This window comes from Zingiber officinale, chromosome 6A, assembly GCF_018446385.1.
Source record: "Zingiber officinale cultivar Zhangliang chromosome 6A, Zo_v1.1, whole genome shotgun sequence".
Taxonomy (NCBI): Eukaryota; Viridiplantae; Streptophyta; class Magnoliopsida; order Zingiberales; family Zingiberaceae; genus Zingiber; species Zingiber officinale.
The window spans coordinates 97,713,157-97,732,390 of NC_055997.1; the positions used below are offsets into that span (position 1 = coordinate 97,713,157).

The window sequence follows — 19,234 nt, forward strand, 5'->3', positions numbered from 1 at the left end:
CATAAATAACTGATTAGTATAATATTGATGCAACCGATAGACAAAACATAAATTTTCAATTTAACATTTCGTTATTATTAACTAAATTTTATTCATAACACTTCATTTGACTAAGGAACCATAATTATAACACTTCATTTTTGGAAGGTAAAAATAAATTAATAAAGAGGTTATAATTTGTTCTTGTAAATAAACTATAAATATTAAATCTCTAACATGTGGCCATTGTATTGTATGTTTTACCTAATCAAATTAAAACAGTATATTGTGATCAAATTATTAATGGTTTAAAATATACGCAACAAAAATACTAGTGCCATTAGAAAAATGTAATTATATACAAAGATCCTTGTTGTTGATTTTCTTGGAAATACCAGTGGTTATTATAGCTGCAACAAATAAAAGGCAAAGGTCCTGCAGGAAAAAACAAGACAATATGTATGTGACAACAACCTACCTTTCTCAATCTATCATCAAGTTAGAAGATTTTTTAAACAAATAAAGCTTTCGAGATAACAAACTGGCCACAAAGATCATTTAGCCTTACATAGAGGTGGTGACGAGCTCGATCTGGAAGCTTCGTGCCCTAGCTTCGCGTCGGAGGTTTGCCGACAGAGATCGCCCTAGCTTCGTGCCCTAGCTCCGCGTTGGCGAGGCCGGCGTGCCCTAACTCTTTGTCCCTTTGGTGTGGCGAAGAGAGCTCGATCTGGAAGATTCGAGAATGTAGAGCTTTGCTTCGTCGCTGTGAGAGTCGCCTCGCTACCCTAGCTTCTCTACGAAGCTTCACCGTCGAGGGAAGAGGACACCGCACAGGGAGGGAAAGCTTCGCTGTGAGAGGATGCGGCGAGCGTCGGGGCGAGAATGTAGAGCTTCGCTTCGTCGCTGTGAGAGTTGATGAGCACAGAGAGCGTCGCCAAGCTACCCTAGCTTCGCTACGAAGCTTTGCGGGCGAGAGAACAGCTTCGCGGCCGAGAGAACAGCTTCGCGGCGAGGACGGCGTGCCCTAGCTTCGTCGTTTTTCCTTGCCGAAGAGAGTTGTGCGCGACGTTCTGTGAAAAAGCAAAGCATTGTATAAGTCAAATAAAAGAAACATCAAATAAAGCCACGTAATGGCTAAGGAAAAGAAGGAAATAAAATAAGCCACGTCGACTTTCATTTTCTGCAGTCGCGCACAAGCGCGGAAATGAAGTCCCGCAGGATATCACCATTGTATATATATATATATATAGAGAGAGAGAGAGAGAGAGAGAGAGAGAAATTTTATCCTGCGGTGCTGTTGCTGTGATTTCGCTACGGTACTTGCCACGTCAGTGAGAAAATACAAAAAAAAATCAACGTTGCTCTCCTCCTGATCGGCCTGGACCGATCAGGCTCCAACCTGATCGGTCTGGGAGTCTCCTGATCGGTCTGTGGACCGATCATGCCCTAGGCTGATCGGTCCCCAGACCGATCAGGAGACTCCCAGACCGATCAAGAGGAGAGCAGCGTTAATTTTTTTTTGTATTTTCTCACTGACATGGCAAGTACCGCAACGAAACCATAACAATAATACCGCAGGGTAAAATTTCTCTCTCTATATATATATTTTGACGTTATCTGATACATGATTAATAATTATATCATCCTGTCACCGACGTGGACGTGGACGTGGACGTGGACGTGGACGTGGACTTTGTTTATTGCGTGTGTGAATATATATATATATATATATATATATATATATATATATATAAAAGCTTTTGAGGCTTGGTGCCTACCAAACTGGCTGAGGCTTTCTTTCTCCCTCACAGCTGACTTCCAAGATTAATAAGAATGGCGTTCTCCTTCGTGATCCTGTGTTTGCTGCTCTGTGCGTCGCCGGAGAGAGCAGCCACTCAAACTCAACCTAAGACAGATCCCGTTGAAGGTATATATGCGTGCATCTATTAATTAATTATAATTAGAGCGGCGTTTCTTCTGTAGTCTTCTTCATCAGTATTTAACTGACCTAATTAGTAGGATGAGATGGAGACGAAGAATAGAGAAGGGACAGAAAGTTTTTATTTTACCTGTTCAGTTTTTTTTATTTCTAATTTCAAAATTTTAATCTGCTCGTTTGTTCGTAGTTTACTTTTGATTTCTTCTTGTTTGTTTTAAATTTTTAATGAAGAAGAAACATTGACAAGAAAGTGTACGGATTTAATTAATTTAATGGATCAACTAAGACCTTAGGTTTTGTTAGAAAAAAACCGATCGATCTGTCTTTCAACATTGAGAATATTGCCAACAAATAGATTTTATATTAAAAATGAAGTTGATGAAATAAATAATAAAATAATTTCATTTATAGAAACATTATATTAATTTAAAAATAATTAATTACAGGACTCCATTTTTATAAACCCCACTCAACTCAATAATAAATATATATATAAAAACATGTTTTATTTTATTTTTTTTAGGGGACACCATAACTCTTGGTCCAAAAAAAAGTGGACGAAGAATGAATCACTTGTAACTATAATCAGATCGTGATCATGATCCATTTTTTGTGGACAAGATATCTATCCGGGGTGGATGAGATTAGATTTTTTTTTTTTTAAATCTCTAGTTGAATCTAATACAAACCCACGTACAATTCAAAATATCTAAATTCAAATCCTACCCGAATAATTTGAATAACTCGAATAATCCAATTAAAAATAATTTTCTGAATCATTTTCTCTATAATTTTTTATTTTTATCTTAATACTCAATATAATATCAATATTGGTATATAATATTTTAATTTTTAAAATAAAATTTATTTAACTCTAAAAAATCAAAACTTGAATAGACCCGGGTCAATCTTAATCCGATCTAAAAAAAATCTCCAACTTAAAAAAAATCCTCCAACTTGAATATGAACTTGATTTTTTGGATCGATACATGTCAGATTATTGAATCGTCAAATCGAATTCATTTTTGACACACCTATTTTAAATAATACTAATAGGGATTATATTTATTATTTTTACTTATTATTAAAATAAAAATACTAATTACTGAATAAAAAAAATTAAAATTCTGATAATAGAATAGAGTTGACTTGGTATACATTGATCAAGCCACAATTTCATCGATACAAAATAATAACTAGCAGTGAAATGACAAACGTTAAAGTTGACTTGATGCAATTCAACCATGGGAAGGAGATGATTTGTTTTTTTTTAATTATTTAAATTATTTACATTTTTAAATTTATTTGATTGATTAATAAGTTAATATTATAAATTTATTTATTTTATTTTTAAATTTTTAAAGCTTAATAAGATATTTAAGATTAATAAGTATTACTGATAATAAAAGATATCTCCATAGCTGGAGTTCTCCTTCCTTCTCTTGCTGTCGCTGGAGAAAGCTGCAGCCCAAGACGCTCCGGTTCCTCATCCTCAATCTAAACCTAGAACCGATCCAATTGAGGGTACGCGCATCAGTCGATGCTAAGAGACAATGTGACTGCGAATATGTGATGTCCCTCCCAAATCTGAAAGGAAGCAAGTCGATCATCTCTAAGCCCTCGCTTCTTGGATGAGGAACGGAGGCATGGTGTTCTCCTTCGCCTTGTGCTTCCTTCTCTTTCTGTCGCCGGAGAAAGCTGCAGCCCAAGACGCTCCGGCTCCTCGTCCTCAATCTAAAGCTAGGACCGATCCAGTTGAGGGTACGCGCATCAGTCGATGCTAGAGAACATTTTTCCCGACTGCTTGATTGATCTCAAGTAGCTTAAGAGGTTTTGAATTTGATTTATCGATTAGTTGCGATCGAGTGCCTTTGGGTCAGATCGGATGGAGTCGTGCTTGGTTAATTTCTCTAGGAACAATCTTCTTTGCGAATCTTGTTTGATTGCTTCAGTCAATGAGAGGGTTGGACTGACAGATCGTTCAGCTGAGTCGAACGCATCATTTGGCTCTCACTGCGATCGACCCCTCGGCTTCTTCGTTGGCCCAGAGAAGATGGCCCCGCCTCCCGATTTCTTCCTCCATTTCTTCAAAACCGTTCCTTCCTTCAAAAGCGACATCCTCCTCCTCGGTGTATTGTGGTTAATCGGACTTGCATAGATGAGTATTACAGTTCTGTTAGTTTTACTTTACGATTTGAAAAGGAGTTATTTTTAATTTCTTGATGGATTCAGGAATTATTGATTGACTTTGAATTCTTTGCTGAATCTCTTGTTTTGCTCCAGTATCCATCCACGTTGACAAGTTGAATACGCACATCAAATTTGTGATGTTATGCGAAACAAATAAGTGGAGTTGACCATAGCTAACTGAAGTTCTTGGATTTGCATGTAGCCTTGGCGTTGAACGCGATCTTTGGGAGATGGGATTTGAAGGCACAGTCAACTTGGAATATTAGTGGTGAGCTATGCAGTGGCGCGGCTACTGATTCGACTGTAATAAATATTGACAGCTTCAACCCAGGAATTAAATGCGATTGCAGTTACAACAATGGCACCACCTGCCATATCACTCAGTTGTATGACAATATAAATCTCCATCTATTTTCTATTTTACTTTTCTTCTTAGCAAGCCATCATCTTTGCGACTATTTTAGTAGCTTGTAGTGTACTTAAATTTTTGCCTATTTACTATTCTGCACAAATATCCTTAAAAAGATGCTATTTTCTATATTTACCACTTCAAAATTTAATTTTGCAAATATATCATAAATTTAAAATCTTGCATGTATGCCATTACTGAGTTTATCCTTTTTAAAATCCTGTGTTGCTCTTAATTTAAAAAATTATATGAAGTGTCTTTCAGTCTAACCACTTAGCAACATTTTCTTAAATTTGTTTTTTGAAGCTAGTATATCTAATATTTTTAAATGACATTTCATGATGATCAAAAGGAAATAAATTGATAAATGTATCATAAATGTGTTTAAACCAATGATGTTTTATTAAAATTCTCTATAGATAATGTCTTTATTATAGTATCGAGTGCGTTCTGTCACAACTTTTATCAACTTCATTCTTGTGCTATAAAATAATGTTGTGTTCCTTAGAGTAATTAATGTTCTCCATATGTTGATACATGTAGCATAAAGCACCAAACCTAATAGGTGTTAGTGAGTATAAAGCACCAAACCTCTTCAGTATATTTACTTGTATTTGAGACTGGTTACTTTTTTTCGTAGTCTTTGATTTTACCTCGATCATGTGCCGCTTGTTTCTCCATCTGTGGTGTTATTTTACTAGAGTGAAGCAATTTTTTTGTTCTTAGGTAGGTCATTCGTTTCCATTGTTCCTTTGGGTGCTTTTTGTTTAACTTCTCCCTCTATCATTTGGAATGTTGTTAAAAAAAACTATTTAACAGAGGAAGCTCATACACTTATTATTATTCATTTCAGTAAAGTAATACTAATTTTTTCTCTTTCTCTTACCATACCTATTTACCTTTATGTTTGCATTGTCTTTCTTTCAGGAGGATATATGACTTGGATGTGACTGGAACTATCCCCCAAGATCTGCATGATCTTCCTTATCTCTGGAATTTGTAAGTTACTCATTCTCATGTAAAGGATTGTATAGTTCAAACTTCAAAGGCATTTCTCCAATCGAAGTGATAATAAGTCATTAGACTAAGCAATCGTTAAAGTAAGTTTTTGATGTATCATTGAATGATTAAATTCCCCCCACTTTCATTGTAGTATTATTTCCTTTTGGTGAGTATGCCCTCAGATTATCTTAAAGAAAGTATAAAAAGAAATCATATTGGTATATGTTAATTTGGTTTTGCCTTGTTTCATTTGTCTTTGAAATGAAGCTGGACCTATTATTGGTTTCTGCCCCTTCTAACGAAAAGTAGAAAACCCTATGCTGGATATCAACAATATTTGGGTATCTTTTACAAGTCTCACTGAAGGAAAATTGACAACATGAAGATTAAGTCCAAATCTGATTACTAATATCACTCATTGAATACCATCTACGTTCGATGTATCTACTAGCAAAACACAGGTTTTGTATAGACTATAGAGTACATCTGGTTTTAAGGTTAATACCTTTTGAACCTTCAGAAAAATTGACCGTCAAATGGTTGAAAATATTCCAAATGAGAATGATAATCAGAAATTACCTCCATGGTTTAAATAATATTTTCAAGTGTCCGTTATCACTACTATATGTGCTGACATAGTTTTGGTGATTCCAACTGAGACATGACTTATCTTGGTCAATACCATTAAAAAACAGCCGAGTTAGTAAGATTCTCTTCCCATGGGTTAACCTTCAGAGATGAACTATAAATTTTAGAGGCATGGGGAAGAGGAGAAGCCCAAGAGAACTAAAAGGAGAGATATCATAGTCAAAGTAATTAAGACATATCCGTGTACTACACCTATGTTCTCTTGTTCCACTTATGCAATCTAAGTTCAACATATGTTGTGCTCTAGATTTATCCGATAGGCAAACCAAGGGGATACTGTCTACCTATTATCAAATAATAATAATAATAATGGTGAATATTTGTTATTCTACGCCCACCAAGTTCACTGTATATTTAGTTCTGAGGCCAAGTTCAATCATCATTCCACTGAAAAGTTCCCACGTGACTTGTCTATTTTATTGATATTGAATAAGGAATCATGATCTGTGATGGCTAAGAGTCTAACGTCAGAGAGTACACTATTAATAATCTAATTGTCTTGAGGTGTGCTTTCATTGAGTATTTAGTCAGTTGGATGCCTTGCAGATCACCACATCCTGCACTCCTTGTGAGATATCTCCTTCCAATGTACATACAAGGATAAACCTAGGTGAGATAGGGAATGTTTCCATCTCACATCCAAACATAGCAGCTTAAAGGTTGCCTTATGCTGGTCTTTCCCCTAATGTTATTAATGCCAGTTAGAGCTCATGCAGATATGATATCAGGATATTGAACAGATGAGAATGACAGATAAAAGAAATTATTTCTTATGTACGATGCTACTGATGGTGCCTATTTTATCAGGAACCCTAGGTTTTGAGATTTAACTTTATGTTGTCTTGCTCATGTAATCCTGTAGGTACTGGAATCATGTCTACTGATGGCTGTTTAGCCAACAACTACATTATTTCTTTCTTGAAAAAACTACTATTCCATTTCTATTTTCTACTATTGTATATTTTACAATGTTCTAAATGGCGGCCTAGGCGGCCACCTAGGCGAGGAGGCGGCCATCAACCGCACCGTCTTTGTATGAGACAATGCTTTAGGTGGTAACTCATCTCTTTTCGCCTCCGCCACCACTGTTTCACCACCACGACGCATCACCTGGGCCTGCCGACGAGTCTGTAAGCATCGTTTGAGCCTTGTGACGAGTCTGGATGCGTGGTTTGAGCCCGGCGACGACCCATAAATGTTGCTCGAGCCTAACGATGGGTCTGGAGGCGTCGCCCAAGCCTGGCGACAAGTCTATAGGCATTGCTCAAGCCCGACGACAAGTCCGAACGTGACGGTCGCCGGGCCGAAACGAGTACACAGGTAAGTTAGGGTTTAATTAAATAACTTTAAGTTAATAATTTTAATCAATTCATAGATTAAGATAATTTAAATAGACTTAATTAAAAACTAATAAAATTATTTCATTAATTTAATATATGTATATATATTTTAAATTTTAAATTTTTTATTTTTAAATATTTAGATTAAATTTTTAATTTTTAATTTTTAATTAATATATTTTATTATAAGTAAAGATTGTAAAAAATAATGATTATTTATAGCAGTAGGTGATCACTAATCGCCCCGCCACCATCCATCACCATTTACAATATTTTACATTATTGGAAGCATCAATTCTTAGCTTTACTCCTATACAAATTAGTGTACAGTGAACAAATAATGAACGTCTGTTCCACTATCTGTAAAAATAAAGGCCCTTTTTCCTGCAGAGATTTACGGAAAAACTACCTTACTGGTCCTCTGCCTGCATTTTTCGGGAACTTCACAAGGATGCAATACTTGTAAGTCCCTTTTACAGAACAATGGACCTATTTTCATTATTGCCATCATCTAATTACTTTGTATGTTCATCATCAGGAGCGTAGGGAATAATGCCTTGTCAGGACCAATACCAAAGGAACTTGGAGACCTTCAGGAACTTATCTCTCTGTAAGATCTCTTTTCCCCAATACATTCTCTTGTTTCCTTTGTTGTTCTACAGGAGTATGCTCTACATTCATCTTTCTGTAATAATACCAAGCATCATGAGAAACATGATTGATCACTGCTATAGTGGCCATAAATTACCATCTATCATGTTTCCTAAGCAAAAAGGAAAGGACTCTTGCAGGGGTTTATCAAACAATAACTTCAGTGGTACCATCCCCCCAGAGTTTGGAGAATTGGCCAGCATACAAGGATTGTTAGTGTCTCTTTCTCTGTCCATTCCCTATGTTGTTATTCTGGATATCTAATACACACTGAATTCATTCTTTTTTGTGTGAATTCTCTGTGTTATTATTCTGGATATTTAATACATGCTGAACTCATTTGTTTTAATGTAATGTATAGATATGTGGATAGTTCTGGACTCAGTGGAGAGCTACCGCAAACCCTGTCCAATCTTAAAACCTTGTCAATATTGTAAGTTCTACTGAAGTCTATTTTTGATTTTATGTATATACATATAACATGGAGTACCATTTTGGTGGCAGTTGGGCTTCAAACTGTAATTTCACGGGTAAAGTTCCTGATTTCATTGGGGAATGGAAAAATTTAACTGTCTTGTAAGATTCAATACGAGAGTTTTCTTTCAATAATCACTCATTTCCCATCATATTTTGTTTGTTATGAATTACTTCTCTCAGAACGGTCATTTTAACAAGAATATTCTCTCACATCATCATTTTCTTGTTATAGTATAAAGCTCCTAAATTAGGGAATTGATGCAAATCAAAATAAAATAAATGGACTGTTTTTTAAATAAAATAGTTCAACAATACTATGAATTAGGGTGTATGCTTCAAGTTTATTTTCTTTCTACTAGTGGTTGAAAGACTGCAAACAAACTAAACATTTGTGTAACTTAGTTGGAGTTGTTGGTTGCTACTCGGAAAGCCTAGAGGTTCCACTGTACACAAATTTTGTACAAAGGCCTGAACCTTTTCCTAGCTACCATGTGTTCTTTTAAATTAAATTTTGGATCGCCTGCGGAACTTAACACGTTTGATCCAAAATTTAATCTATTTGTTCTTTTAGGTTCTGACTTGGATCTCCTGCGGAACTTAACACGTTCGACCCAAATCACCTTAAGTTATTAATTCCATTAAATATTAATTTCCATAATCGGTTCCCAGTACTGATGTGGCGAGGCACATGACCTTCTTGGATATGGGAGCAACCACCACCGACTAGACAAAACCTTTTATAGAAAGTTAATATTTAATTTCCTAAAATAACTTTAGGTTAACCGAAAAGAACAATCAAATCACAAGGAAAAGAAAAAACAAAAGAACACAACATCGAAAAACATATTCGAAATTCTAGAATTGTAAGCCTCTTGTATTTGGTATTATTTCCAAAAATAACTAGTATGATGCGGAAAGAAAAATTACTAGTTATACCTTTTAGAAAGACCTCTTGATCTTCTACCGTATTCCTCTTCTAACCTCGGACGTTGTGTGGGCAACAATCTTCCGAGATGAGAAACCACCAACCACCTTCTTCTCCTCCTAGCTAGGTTCGGCCACAAAAAGCTTAACCAAGGATGAAGAACAAAACACCAACCAAGCTCCAAGAGATGCTAGCTTTCTCTTCTTCTTCTTCTTCTTCTTCTCCAAGTAGTATCCAGCCGCCACAAGAGCTCCAAGCCTTTGAGAGTTTCGGCCACCACAAAGAGGGAGAGAGGAAGAGGATGGCCGGCCACTCCAAGGAATAAAAGAGGGAGAGAAATAATAGAAGTTGTCTCTTGTGAAGGCACCCTCACCCCTTCTTTTATATTCCTTGGCCTAGGCAAATTAGGAAATTTAATTACAATAAAATTTCCTTAATTCCCTTGACATGATTTAATTGATAAAAATAAAATAAAATTTCCCCAATTAATCTCTAATGGCCGGCCACATTAAAAGAGATAAATTAGACAAGTTTTAATCAACAATTAAAACTTCCTAATTTGTTTCCGGAAATTTTAAAATTAAAATTTCTCTTTAAAAATCTCTTCATGGTTGATAAAAAGAAATTTCCATAATTTTAATTTTATCAATATGTGGATAATTTTAAAGAGAAAATAAAACATCTCACCAATCTACAAATAAGGAAAGAGATATAATCTCTTTCTTTAATCTTTTATAGATCTTTTACAAGAGAGATATTTTAATTTTAATTCTCTTTAATAAATTATTTCTTCCACATAATAAAAATTAAAATTAAAATTCTTTTTTAATTTAATTTGGCCGGCCCCCACTAGCTTGGGTTCAAGCTAGGGCCGACCACCCCAAATTATACCTAGGCCGGCTCTAGCTTGGTTCCCAAGCTAGCTTGGCCGGTCCCCTTTGGGTGGGTATAGAAGGTGGGTATAGTACTCTATAAATAAGAGGCTACGATAGGGACCGAGAGGAGGAATTGGTTTTGGTCTCCCGATAAAATTAAGCATCTCGTGTTCGCCCCGAACACACAACTTAATTTTATCAATAATAATTCATTCCACTAGAGAACTATTATTCCGCACCGATCCCAAATTACATTTTGGGCTCCTTCTTATGAGTGTGTTAGTCTCCGTGTTTAAGATATCGAATGTCCACTAATTAAGTGAGTTCGACAACTCATTTAATTAATGTCTTAGTCCAAGAGTAGTACCACTCAACTTTATCGTCACGTCGGACTAAGTCCACCGCAGGTTTAACATGACAATCCTTATGAGCTCCTCTTGGGGACATTATCAACCTAGTATCTCTAGGACACAGTTTCCTTCTATAATCAACAACACACACTATAAGTGATATCATTTCCCAACTTATCGGGTTTATTGATTCATCGAACTAAATCTCACCCATTGATAAATTAAAGAAATAAATATCAAATATATGTGCTCGTTATTATATTAGGATTAAGAGCACACACTTCCATAATAACCGAGGTCTTTGTTTTTTTATAAAGTCAGTATAAAAGAAACGACCTCAAATGGTCCTACTCAATACACTCTAAGTGTACTAGTGTAATTATACAGTCAAGATAAACTGATACCTAATTACACTACGACCTTCTAATGGTTTGTTCCTTTCCATTTTGGTCGTGAGCTACTGTTTATAATTTATAAGGTACTGATAACATCATCTTCTGCATGTGGCACTACATACTATGTTATCTACAGTATAAATTAATTGAACAACTACAACTAAATGTAGACAATTTGACCAAATATGATTTTTTATTCATAATGAATGTTTACAAAGCTTAGGCTTTCAGTATACACTCCAACAGGAGTTCAGTTTAACAAGAGCTTGTTTATGTTCATTTAACATGCATAATGTCAATTAAATAAACAAGTTTGAACAAACAAGCTTAAATACATATATGCTCAACTCGTTAATATTCGTAAATAGAGCATGAACTATTTGTGAACAATATTTATGAATCAAGCTTATAAATCATGTTCATCAAAACATTTCTCATCAAACTTATAAATAAATGGTAAATAAATAAAGAAGCCCCATTAAGCTCATTAACCAATCAACCAAGCTTAAAAATGCAAAAGCTTCAAACAATCAAACAAGCATGAATTAAAAGCTCGAACCAAGCTCAAGCTCAACAAAAAAAAAAGCTAGAACAATTGTTTTTGTAGCTTTGTTAATTTTTGGCTTATACTATTCAAGCTCAAGCTCAAGCTCAAGATCATTTATTCTATTCAACTATATACTTGTCTTATACTACATTTTTCCATTATACCTTAGAAGTAAAAATAAACAGTCCATCTGTGATCATTTTTCCAAGACAGTTTTGAGTACTACCTATCATTTTCCTTATAGGCGGCTTCAAGGTAATTCCTTTGAAGGTCCAATTCCGGCAAACTTTTCTAGCCTCACCAAACTAACTGAACTGTAAGTTCATTTTTTTTTTAATTGAAGTGAGATTCATAATGTCCCATAGGATTTTTCATCGCAAAGCAAATGTTCTTTTAACAATGGAGTTTCAGTGGCACACAAAAGAATCATAGTACAAAAGATTCTGAACTATGTATTCTCAATTCATTGACAAAATATTTGACTTTTCTGGTGCAGAAGAATAGGGGATATAGAAAATGGGAGCTCTTCTTTAGAATTTATACGTGATATGACATCTCTCAGCACTTTGTAAGATACCCTAATTTGTTTATTGTTTAGCTAAAAAATTTCCAGCATATTAAATGTATGTTATTATTTTGCTTACAGAGTATTAAGAAACTGCAGGATTTCTGATACTATTTTGTCAAACTTTTCACACTATACAAGATTACAGCAACTGTAAGCCTATATGTCATCTGTTGCAATTAGTCCAATTAAGCATTCTAATTTTTAACCCATTTTAGCAGTGAATATACTTTTTCATCATTATTTCTGTCTGCAGGGATTTGAGTTTCAACAATATATCAGGGGAAGCTCCTCAGTCCCTCTTCAGTTTGAATTCACTTGCCTACCTGTGAGAAAAGCTTGATTCAACCTTAAGATTGATTATTAGACATATTGACTTGGTTAAAATTGAATAACTTTTAAACTTACAACTTTTTTTTTTTCTTTCTTTTACTTCTCTTCAATCAGATTTCTTGGCAATAACAGCCTATCTGGAAACTTACCAGCGCAAAAGAGCAATTCACTGATGAATATGTATCATCATTCTCATTTTATATACATTATTGAAATTGGTTACATTTTTTTCCTTTTAGTTCAATTGCCAATACTTACATGATTCTTATTAACCATAGCTATCCTTTCTTTGCAGAGATCTATCCTACAATCAATTATCAGGAACCTTTCCCTCTTGGGTTAGCCAACAAAATCTGCAGCTGTATGTTGAAACATAGGAACCTCCTTAATGTTAAAATTTTCTTGACACTATCTGTTTCAGTATTAGTATTGGGTCAATTACTGAAAATATGCTATGCTTTCAAGGTTCTCACAAAGTTATCCTTAACCTTTTGCATTGAAGTAGTTTAATCTGTCATATTTGATTTTTTTTTTTATTTACTTTACAAATGGATGGCATGGCATCGCAAATAATCATTTTCCATGTCATTCTAACAAAGAACAGATAACTAAACCCTGAATCTCGCATCCCTCTTTTTCTCTTTTTTTTCCTTTTTTGCTTATTTTTCTTTTCAAAAATTGCATCAACATAAACTTGATTTGTATTTAATTTAAAGTATTTGAGATGTCACATCATCCATCAAACAAGTGGATGGAACAGATGACATGGAATATTGTTTTCAAGGGTTAGTTGATTAAACTAGCAAACATATTTTTTCAAACCTAGAAATTATTTTCATTTTTTTCAAATATATCATAATTTCCACAATTCATGTAAAAATCTAGCATTTGCAAACTTTCCATTCGTCCTTTTGTTAAATTGCTGATGTGACATCAACGTAGAATTATGCCAACTCAACAAAATGCTAATATATGAATGCCTGCATGCATTTAGATTATCTATGGGATACCTGTTTAACCTCTGAGCAAATTTGACCTGTTTAAAACACCCCCCATTTAAATGGGTATCTCAATCACCCATTTAGGTAGGTATCACAATCAGATGGACAAGATAGTATCAATATTGCCATTCATATAAGTATCTTGTTGAGTTGGCGAATGCCATATGGATGTTACGCCAACGTTCTAGTGGCAGACAGATGGAAAGTTAAGGGGTGCTAGATTTGAACACAAGTTGTGGACATTGTTGATGGTTTCAAAAAAAAAAAAATGAACGATGTACTAGATTTGAAATACATGTAAAGGTTATGCTAGATTAATTAATTAACCTTTTTTAGTGGTTATAAAATTAAAAGGAATAGATGAATTTTCTTTAAGGTCGAGTAGGCCAAAATATTAGTTTAAGTTGAAAGGCCGGGTTAGATTTGTTAATGCCCTGAAAGTACATGATATTATGTAGTGGTTGGCACAAGATTATCAAATAGAACAGCTGCAAAACTTGTGAATTTAAGAATATTCTTTTCTTATAATTGCAAGTCACCTTTTTATTTCTCTATCTTCTTCTCTTAATATCGGCAATAATTCTCCGCAGAAACTTGGTGGCAAACAACTTTGTAATTGATGATTCCAACAGCAGGTTTATTCTCTTTTTCTAGCACATCACAAAATACTATTCTGTTTTCATTTTCTTTTCTGTTGTTCTTTTAGTAATATTCAGACAATTTGCCGTGCAGCATATTGCCTTCAGGGTTAAGATGTCTTCAGCGAGATATGCCATGCTATCGTGGTTCTCCAAACTGTGAGAAACAATCACCCCTGTTTGCTGAGATTTTGTGAAATCCTCTTATACAAACTGATTAAAACATTTTTTGTTTGATTTTGCCTCATATTTAATTCAATTTTAGATTATTCCTTTGCAATTAAATGTGGAGGCAGTTATCCAGTTACAGCATCTGATAACACAGTGTACGAGAAGGATAATGCAAGTCTCTCGAGCGCATCATACTTTGTCACGGATCCAGTCAGATGGGGTGTCAGTAATGTTGGAAGATTTACAGATGCTTCTGATACTAATTATATAATTAAACTTGCAACTAACTTCCAGGGTACTTTAGACCCACAACTGTTTGATAGTGCAAGACTATCTCCATCTTCACTTAGATATTATGGTTTTGGTCTTGAGAATGGAAATTACACCATAAAGCTCCAATTTACTGAGTTTGTTATCTATGATCGGCCTACGTGGAGAAGTGCTGGTAATAGGGCCTTTGATATTTATATTCAGGTATGTATTCTGGAACTAAACTTGAATTTTTCTATTCCAGTGGCATGTTTTTGATATTCGTGAGAACTAAGGAATTAACCGAAACATGAAAGTGCTTAATAAAAATATTTTGATAACTATGACATATATTTTGTGGGCTGAACTGAAGTAGAGCATACATTTTCCATTTTAATTGTAATTCTTTTCCAAAACTCACATTTCTCTTTCCATTGAAATTTTAGTAAATTCAGAAAATCAAAGAACATGCAGAAATGAGAATACTTTCTTCTCTTTCTTCCTTTTTCATGTTGTAAGCAATTAGTAGTTAGGATATAGAATCATACAGCCATTGTAATTTGCATTGAGATACTGATTGTAGCTATCACTCTCCTGTTTATCTTTACTGTCATAGGGTATTCGCAAAGAGAAAGACTTTGATATAAGAAAGGAAGCGGATGGGAGATCCTACCAAGCCGTTGTCAGGCAATATATTGCTCCGGTGACCAACAATTTTCTTGAAATCCATTTCTTTTGGGCTGGAAAGGGTACTTGCTGTACACCATATGATGGATATTATGGCTCATCTATCTCAGCCATCAGTGTATTACCTAATGGTAGCTATTTTGACAGTTAGAATTTTTCCTTCCTTAATTGATATGTCAACTCCTAACAATTGGAATCACTTTGCAGATTTTGTTCCTACTGTATCAAACCAACCACTTGGCATAGATTCAAAAAAAGACCACGAGGGTTTGATTGCTGGTGTTTCCACTGGTGTCGTTGTTTTAGGACTATTAGCTGTATGTGCAACTTTTATGTTGATACAAAAATGGAGAAGGTTAAACAGACAATCTTCAGGTAGTTGTTGTGCGAAAAGCCATTACCACCTATTACCATATGATGTTTAATTGACAATTTTATGTTGGAACCTCCTATGCAGTATTGATTGGACTCGATGTGAAACCTTACACCTTTAGCTATGCTGAACTGAGGGCTGCGACTGGAGATTTCAATCCTGCCAATATACTGGGAGAAGGAGGATTTGGTCAAGTGTTTAAGGTAGTATGACTTTTTTATTCTAAGATGTTAGTTTACCAATTACAGTAATTAGTTTGAAACAAGTTTGCAAACATGTAGGGCATACTGAATGATGGAAGAACAGTGGCTATTAAGCAACTCTCAGCAACATCTAACCAAGGAAAGGACCAGTTCTTGACAGAAATTGCAACAATATCTTCTGTGCAACATCGAAACCTTGTCAGGTTGCTTGGCTGTTGTGTTGATGAAGACAGGCGAATTCTAGTGTATGAGTACCTAGAAAATGGGAGCCTTGATAATGCAATTTTTGGTATGTTGGGATTGTATATAAAAAAAAAAATAGCTTGGTGCACGAAGCTCCCGTTATGCGGGGTCCCAGGGAAGGATTCATTATACGCAGTCTTACTCTGCTTTTTGCAAGATATTATTTTCAGGATTCGAACCCGTGACCTTTTGGTCATAAAGTAACAATTTTACCATTGCGCCAAGGCTCCCCTTTTATGTTGGGATTGTATAGATAGTAAAATTTCGTAAGTACACTAAATTTACTAGTATATTCATGTTGTTGTACAGGTAAGAAGAATTTACTTCTCGATTGGCAAACACGTTTCGACATTTTATTAGGTGTAGCAAAAGGCCTCACATATCTACATGAGGAGTCGAGATTGAGAATTGTGCATAGAGATGTCAAGGCTAGTAATATTCTACTTGATGCCGATCTTAATCCCAAAATTTCAGATTTTGGTCTGGCTAAGCTCTATGATGACAAGTTGAGTCACATGAATACAAAGGTTGCTGGTACAATGTAAGAACTATTTCTGTATCATTTTCACATTTTCCTCCTGTCGAAAATCAATATTCTGATCACAAAAACTACTTGTGGAAGTGGCTATCTGGCACCCGAGTATGCTCTGAGAGGACATCTATCAGAGAAAGCTGATGTGTTTGCATTTGGAGTACTGGCGTTAGAGGTTCTCAGTGGAAGGCCTAACTCTATTGAAAGTTCTGCTCATGAGACGATTTATCTTCTTGACTGGGTATATGTTCTTATGCTACTTATGGAAACAAAATCATAGAGAACATCCATATGAAGAACTAGAAATTTCTTTTTATGAATTCTAAGGTTTCTATACATGTAGAGTTGAATCAGGCTTGCTTTCTAAGTACATTAAACTACTGCTAATTCCTTCATTGTTTAGGTCTGGAACCTGCTTGAGAACAATCACAAACTGGAGATGTTGGATGAAAGGTTGGCATCATTCGATGAGGGAGAGGTTCATCGGGTCATTGGCGTAGCTTTGCTTTGCACGGAATTATCACCGGCTCGTCGGCCAACAATGTCAATGGTCGTGAGCATGTTGATAGATCATATCGAAGTTCCAGATGTTCTGGAAAGGCCAAGCTATTTGCTTCTTTGGCAACATAGGGATGTTACTAGCAGCGTTGGACCTGATGACAACACTGATGCTTCCAATGAAAGTCTAGCGAATAACCGATTGAGCCTCCCACATAGCTGGAGCAGAGAAAGTGTGGAAACCAGACCATTATCTATGCAATCAATTGGAAGGAATGGCATTGATGGGGAAGGTGAAATTTGATTACCAGCGTTGCAAATCAGCACTAGGATTTGGCTATTACCATCAGCATTCGGTTAAGTCTTTGATTTTATTTAGATGAAAGTTAAAAAAAAAAAACCAACCTTATTGGTTCTATTTTAATCGAACAATAAGTTAATTCAGCTTGATAAAATAGCTAAAGACATGACCACCAGACTTAAAAGTTATTTAGAATTCAACAACTCTAGTTTGGGTCGATCAAAATTCCAAGTGAATCCAAAATTTGTCCCTTGTGATTGAATGCCCAATTAGGCCAAGTCAACCCAATGGAATAACACACTCTTAACTATTTCCAGGGCGTGGTGTAGTGGTAAAGTAAAGTATTCAGAAGAACAACTCAGAGTATTAAAGTTTGAATTGTATTAGAGATAAATATTTTAAGGTTGTCTGTTAATTATGTATAAGTTGTGAATTGTATTTATCTGATAGAATCTATAACAGTAATTGCATATGGATCCAAGGCCCACTGAAATTATGAAAAAAAAAAAAAAAAAGGGTTTTGGTGCACTTTAATGTTCAGTTTTTATGCAGCAAAAAAAAAAAAAAAATGAAAAAAAAAGTGATGACCCTCACGGTCGCTCCAGGATTAACCCGATCTGGACGAGAGGTAAATTATGAAGGAGAGAGTTTAATTACGAAGGATTTTGTCCGGCAACCCTCTGTACGAGAGGCCAGGTGACCTGACTGGATTTTATATGTGGAGCGGATCATTGGAAGTGTGATGTATGGGAGTTGACGTATGATTCTTTTTTATTAAAATTTTATCTTAATCAGATGAAAAATCTCTGAGACGAACAGATATCTAGAAAGAGAGTTATTCATTCTGGACAATATTGTTGTCTGGGAAAAATTATTGAATTTAAAATTATAAAATCAAATCAATCTTAATCTAAAGAAGGTCTCACCGAATAATCTCAAGCTGTCAACTAATCTTATTTGGTCGAGCTTCTATTGGTATGAGTAGATTCGAAAGTGTAGTGTCAAGTCTAAGTGGGATGCTTCCAATTGTTGTTTAGCGACTTGTTTGAATCGCCAATACCAAGCCGTCTGACTGCTAAATGTTGTTATGTCGGGATGTAAGTCATTGAGTTGCACCCAAATGGATTGCCGAGTCGGTCCGAGTGGATGTGGAGTGAAAGCTTAGTGCTCCGGAGTAGAAGTCGAGTGCTCCGAGTCGATGCCAAATTGGGAAGCCGAATGCTCCCGAGTTGATGCCAAATTAGGAAGTCGAGTGCTCCTGAATGGAAGTTGAGTCGGGAAGAAGCGTCCCCGAATGTTCCTGAATGGAAGCTGAGTTGGGAAAAAAATATGCTAAGACCTATTTATAAGCAATTTCCTTAAAACAGATTCGTCCCGTCTTTTTTTATGCTTCGAAGTGTTATGGTCATCTGTTTCTCAAGATACAGAAGTAAATCATAATCTGCCATCAAACACTAGTGGATACGATGAACTAAAATAGTACTCGATTACTATCACATATAGATTTACCTAGTGGGCACATGACAAAAAGAAAAATGGGGAACGAAATGGATAAACTTTCTTTTCTTCTATATTTCCCTTACAACATCCTTCTTATAATAAGGAGCTCAACTCATTTACTGTCATTAACATGCCCAATTGAAACGTTGGTTATGGATTTCCCATGAATCATGGATTAATGCATCCATTTCATTTGAACATCAAATAAAAAAA

The 19,234-nt window shown here is 35.3% G+C and overlaps 1 protein-coding gene across 7 annotated transcripts; it reads left to right on the forward strand.

The window, feature by feature from the left end:
* The first annotated feature begins 1,769 nt into the window (after positions 1-1,769).
* On the forward strand, positions 1,770-17,963 carry LOC121997070 (probable LRR receptor-like serine/threonine-protein kinase At1g56140). 7 transcript variants are annotated; one of them, XM_042551298.1, is made up of 25 exons: positions 3,332-3,679; positions 4,311-4,376; positions 5,445-5,516; positions 7,157-7,487; positions 7,898-7,969; positions 8,046-8,117; positions 8,299-8,370; positions 8,520-8,591; positions 8,663-8,734; positions 11,972-12,043; positions 12,224-12,295; positions 12,374-12,445; positions 12,549-12,620; positions 12,740-12,805; positions 12,921-12,986; positions 14,217-14,261; positions 14,359-14,423; positions 14,530-14,909; positions 15,301-15,502; positions 15,579-15,746; positions 15,829-15,947; positions 16,026-16,236; positions 16,500-16,731; positions 16,813-16,963; positions 17,126-17,963. In XM_042551298.1, exons 4-25 carry the CDS (start codon positions 7,363-7,365, stop codon positions 17,522-17,524), a joined length of 2,877 nt encoding a protein of 958 aa, XP_042407232.1. In that variant the 5' UTR covers positions 3,332-3,679; positions 4,311-4,376; positions 5,445-5,516; positions 7,157-7,362; the 3' UTR covers positions 17,525-17,963. The 7 variants fall into 7 exon arrangements, with proteins under 7 accessions (XP_042407230.1, XP_042407232.1, XP_042407229.1 ...); XM_042551296.1 differs by lacking the exons at positions 3,332-3,679; positions 7,157-7,487 and adding an exon at positions 1,770-1,906 and having other exon boundaries at positions 4,311-4,494; XM_042551295.1 differs by lacking the exon at positions 7,157-7,487 and having other exon boundaries at positions 4,311-4,494.
* Positions 17,964-19,234: the final 1,271 nt, after the last annotated feature.

What these genes read in the sequence shown, in the direction of transcription:
- LOC121997070 (XM_042551295.1), top strand. Translation starts at nt 3,550, where the DNA reads ATGAGGAACGGAGGCATGGTGTTCTCCTTCGCCTTGTGCTTCCTTCTC. An exon ending in TTGAATTCACTTGCCTACCT is followed by an intron (nt 12,621 to 12,739) that starts GTGAGAAAAGCT and finishes CTCTTCAATCAG; the next exon opens with ATTTCTTGGCAATAACAGCC. An exon ending in CCTTTGATATTTATATTCAG is followed by an intron (nt 14,910 to 15,300) that starts GTATGTATTCTG and finishes TTACTGTCATAG; the next exon opens with GGTATTCGCAAAGAGAAAGA.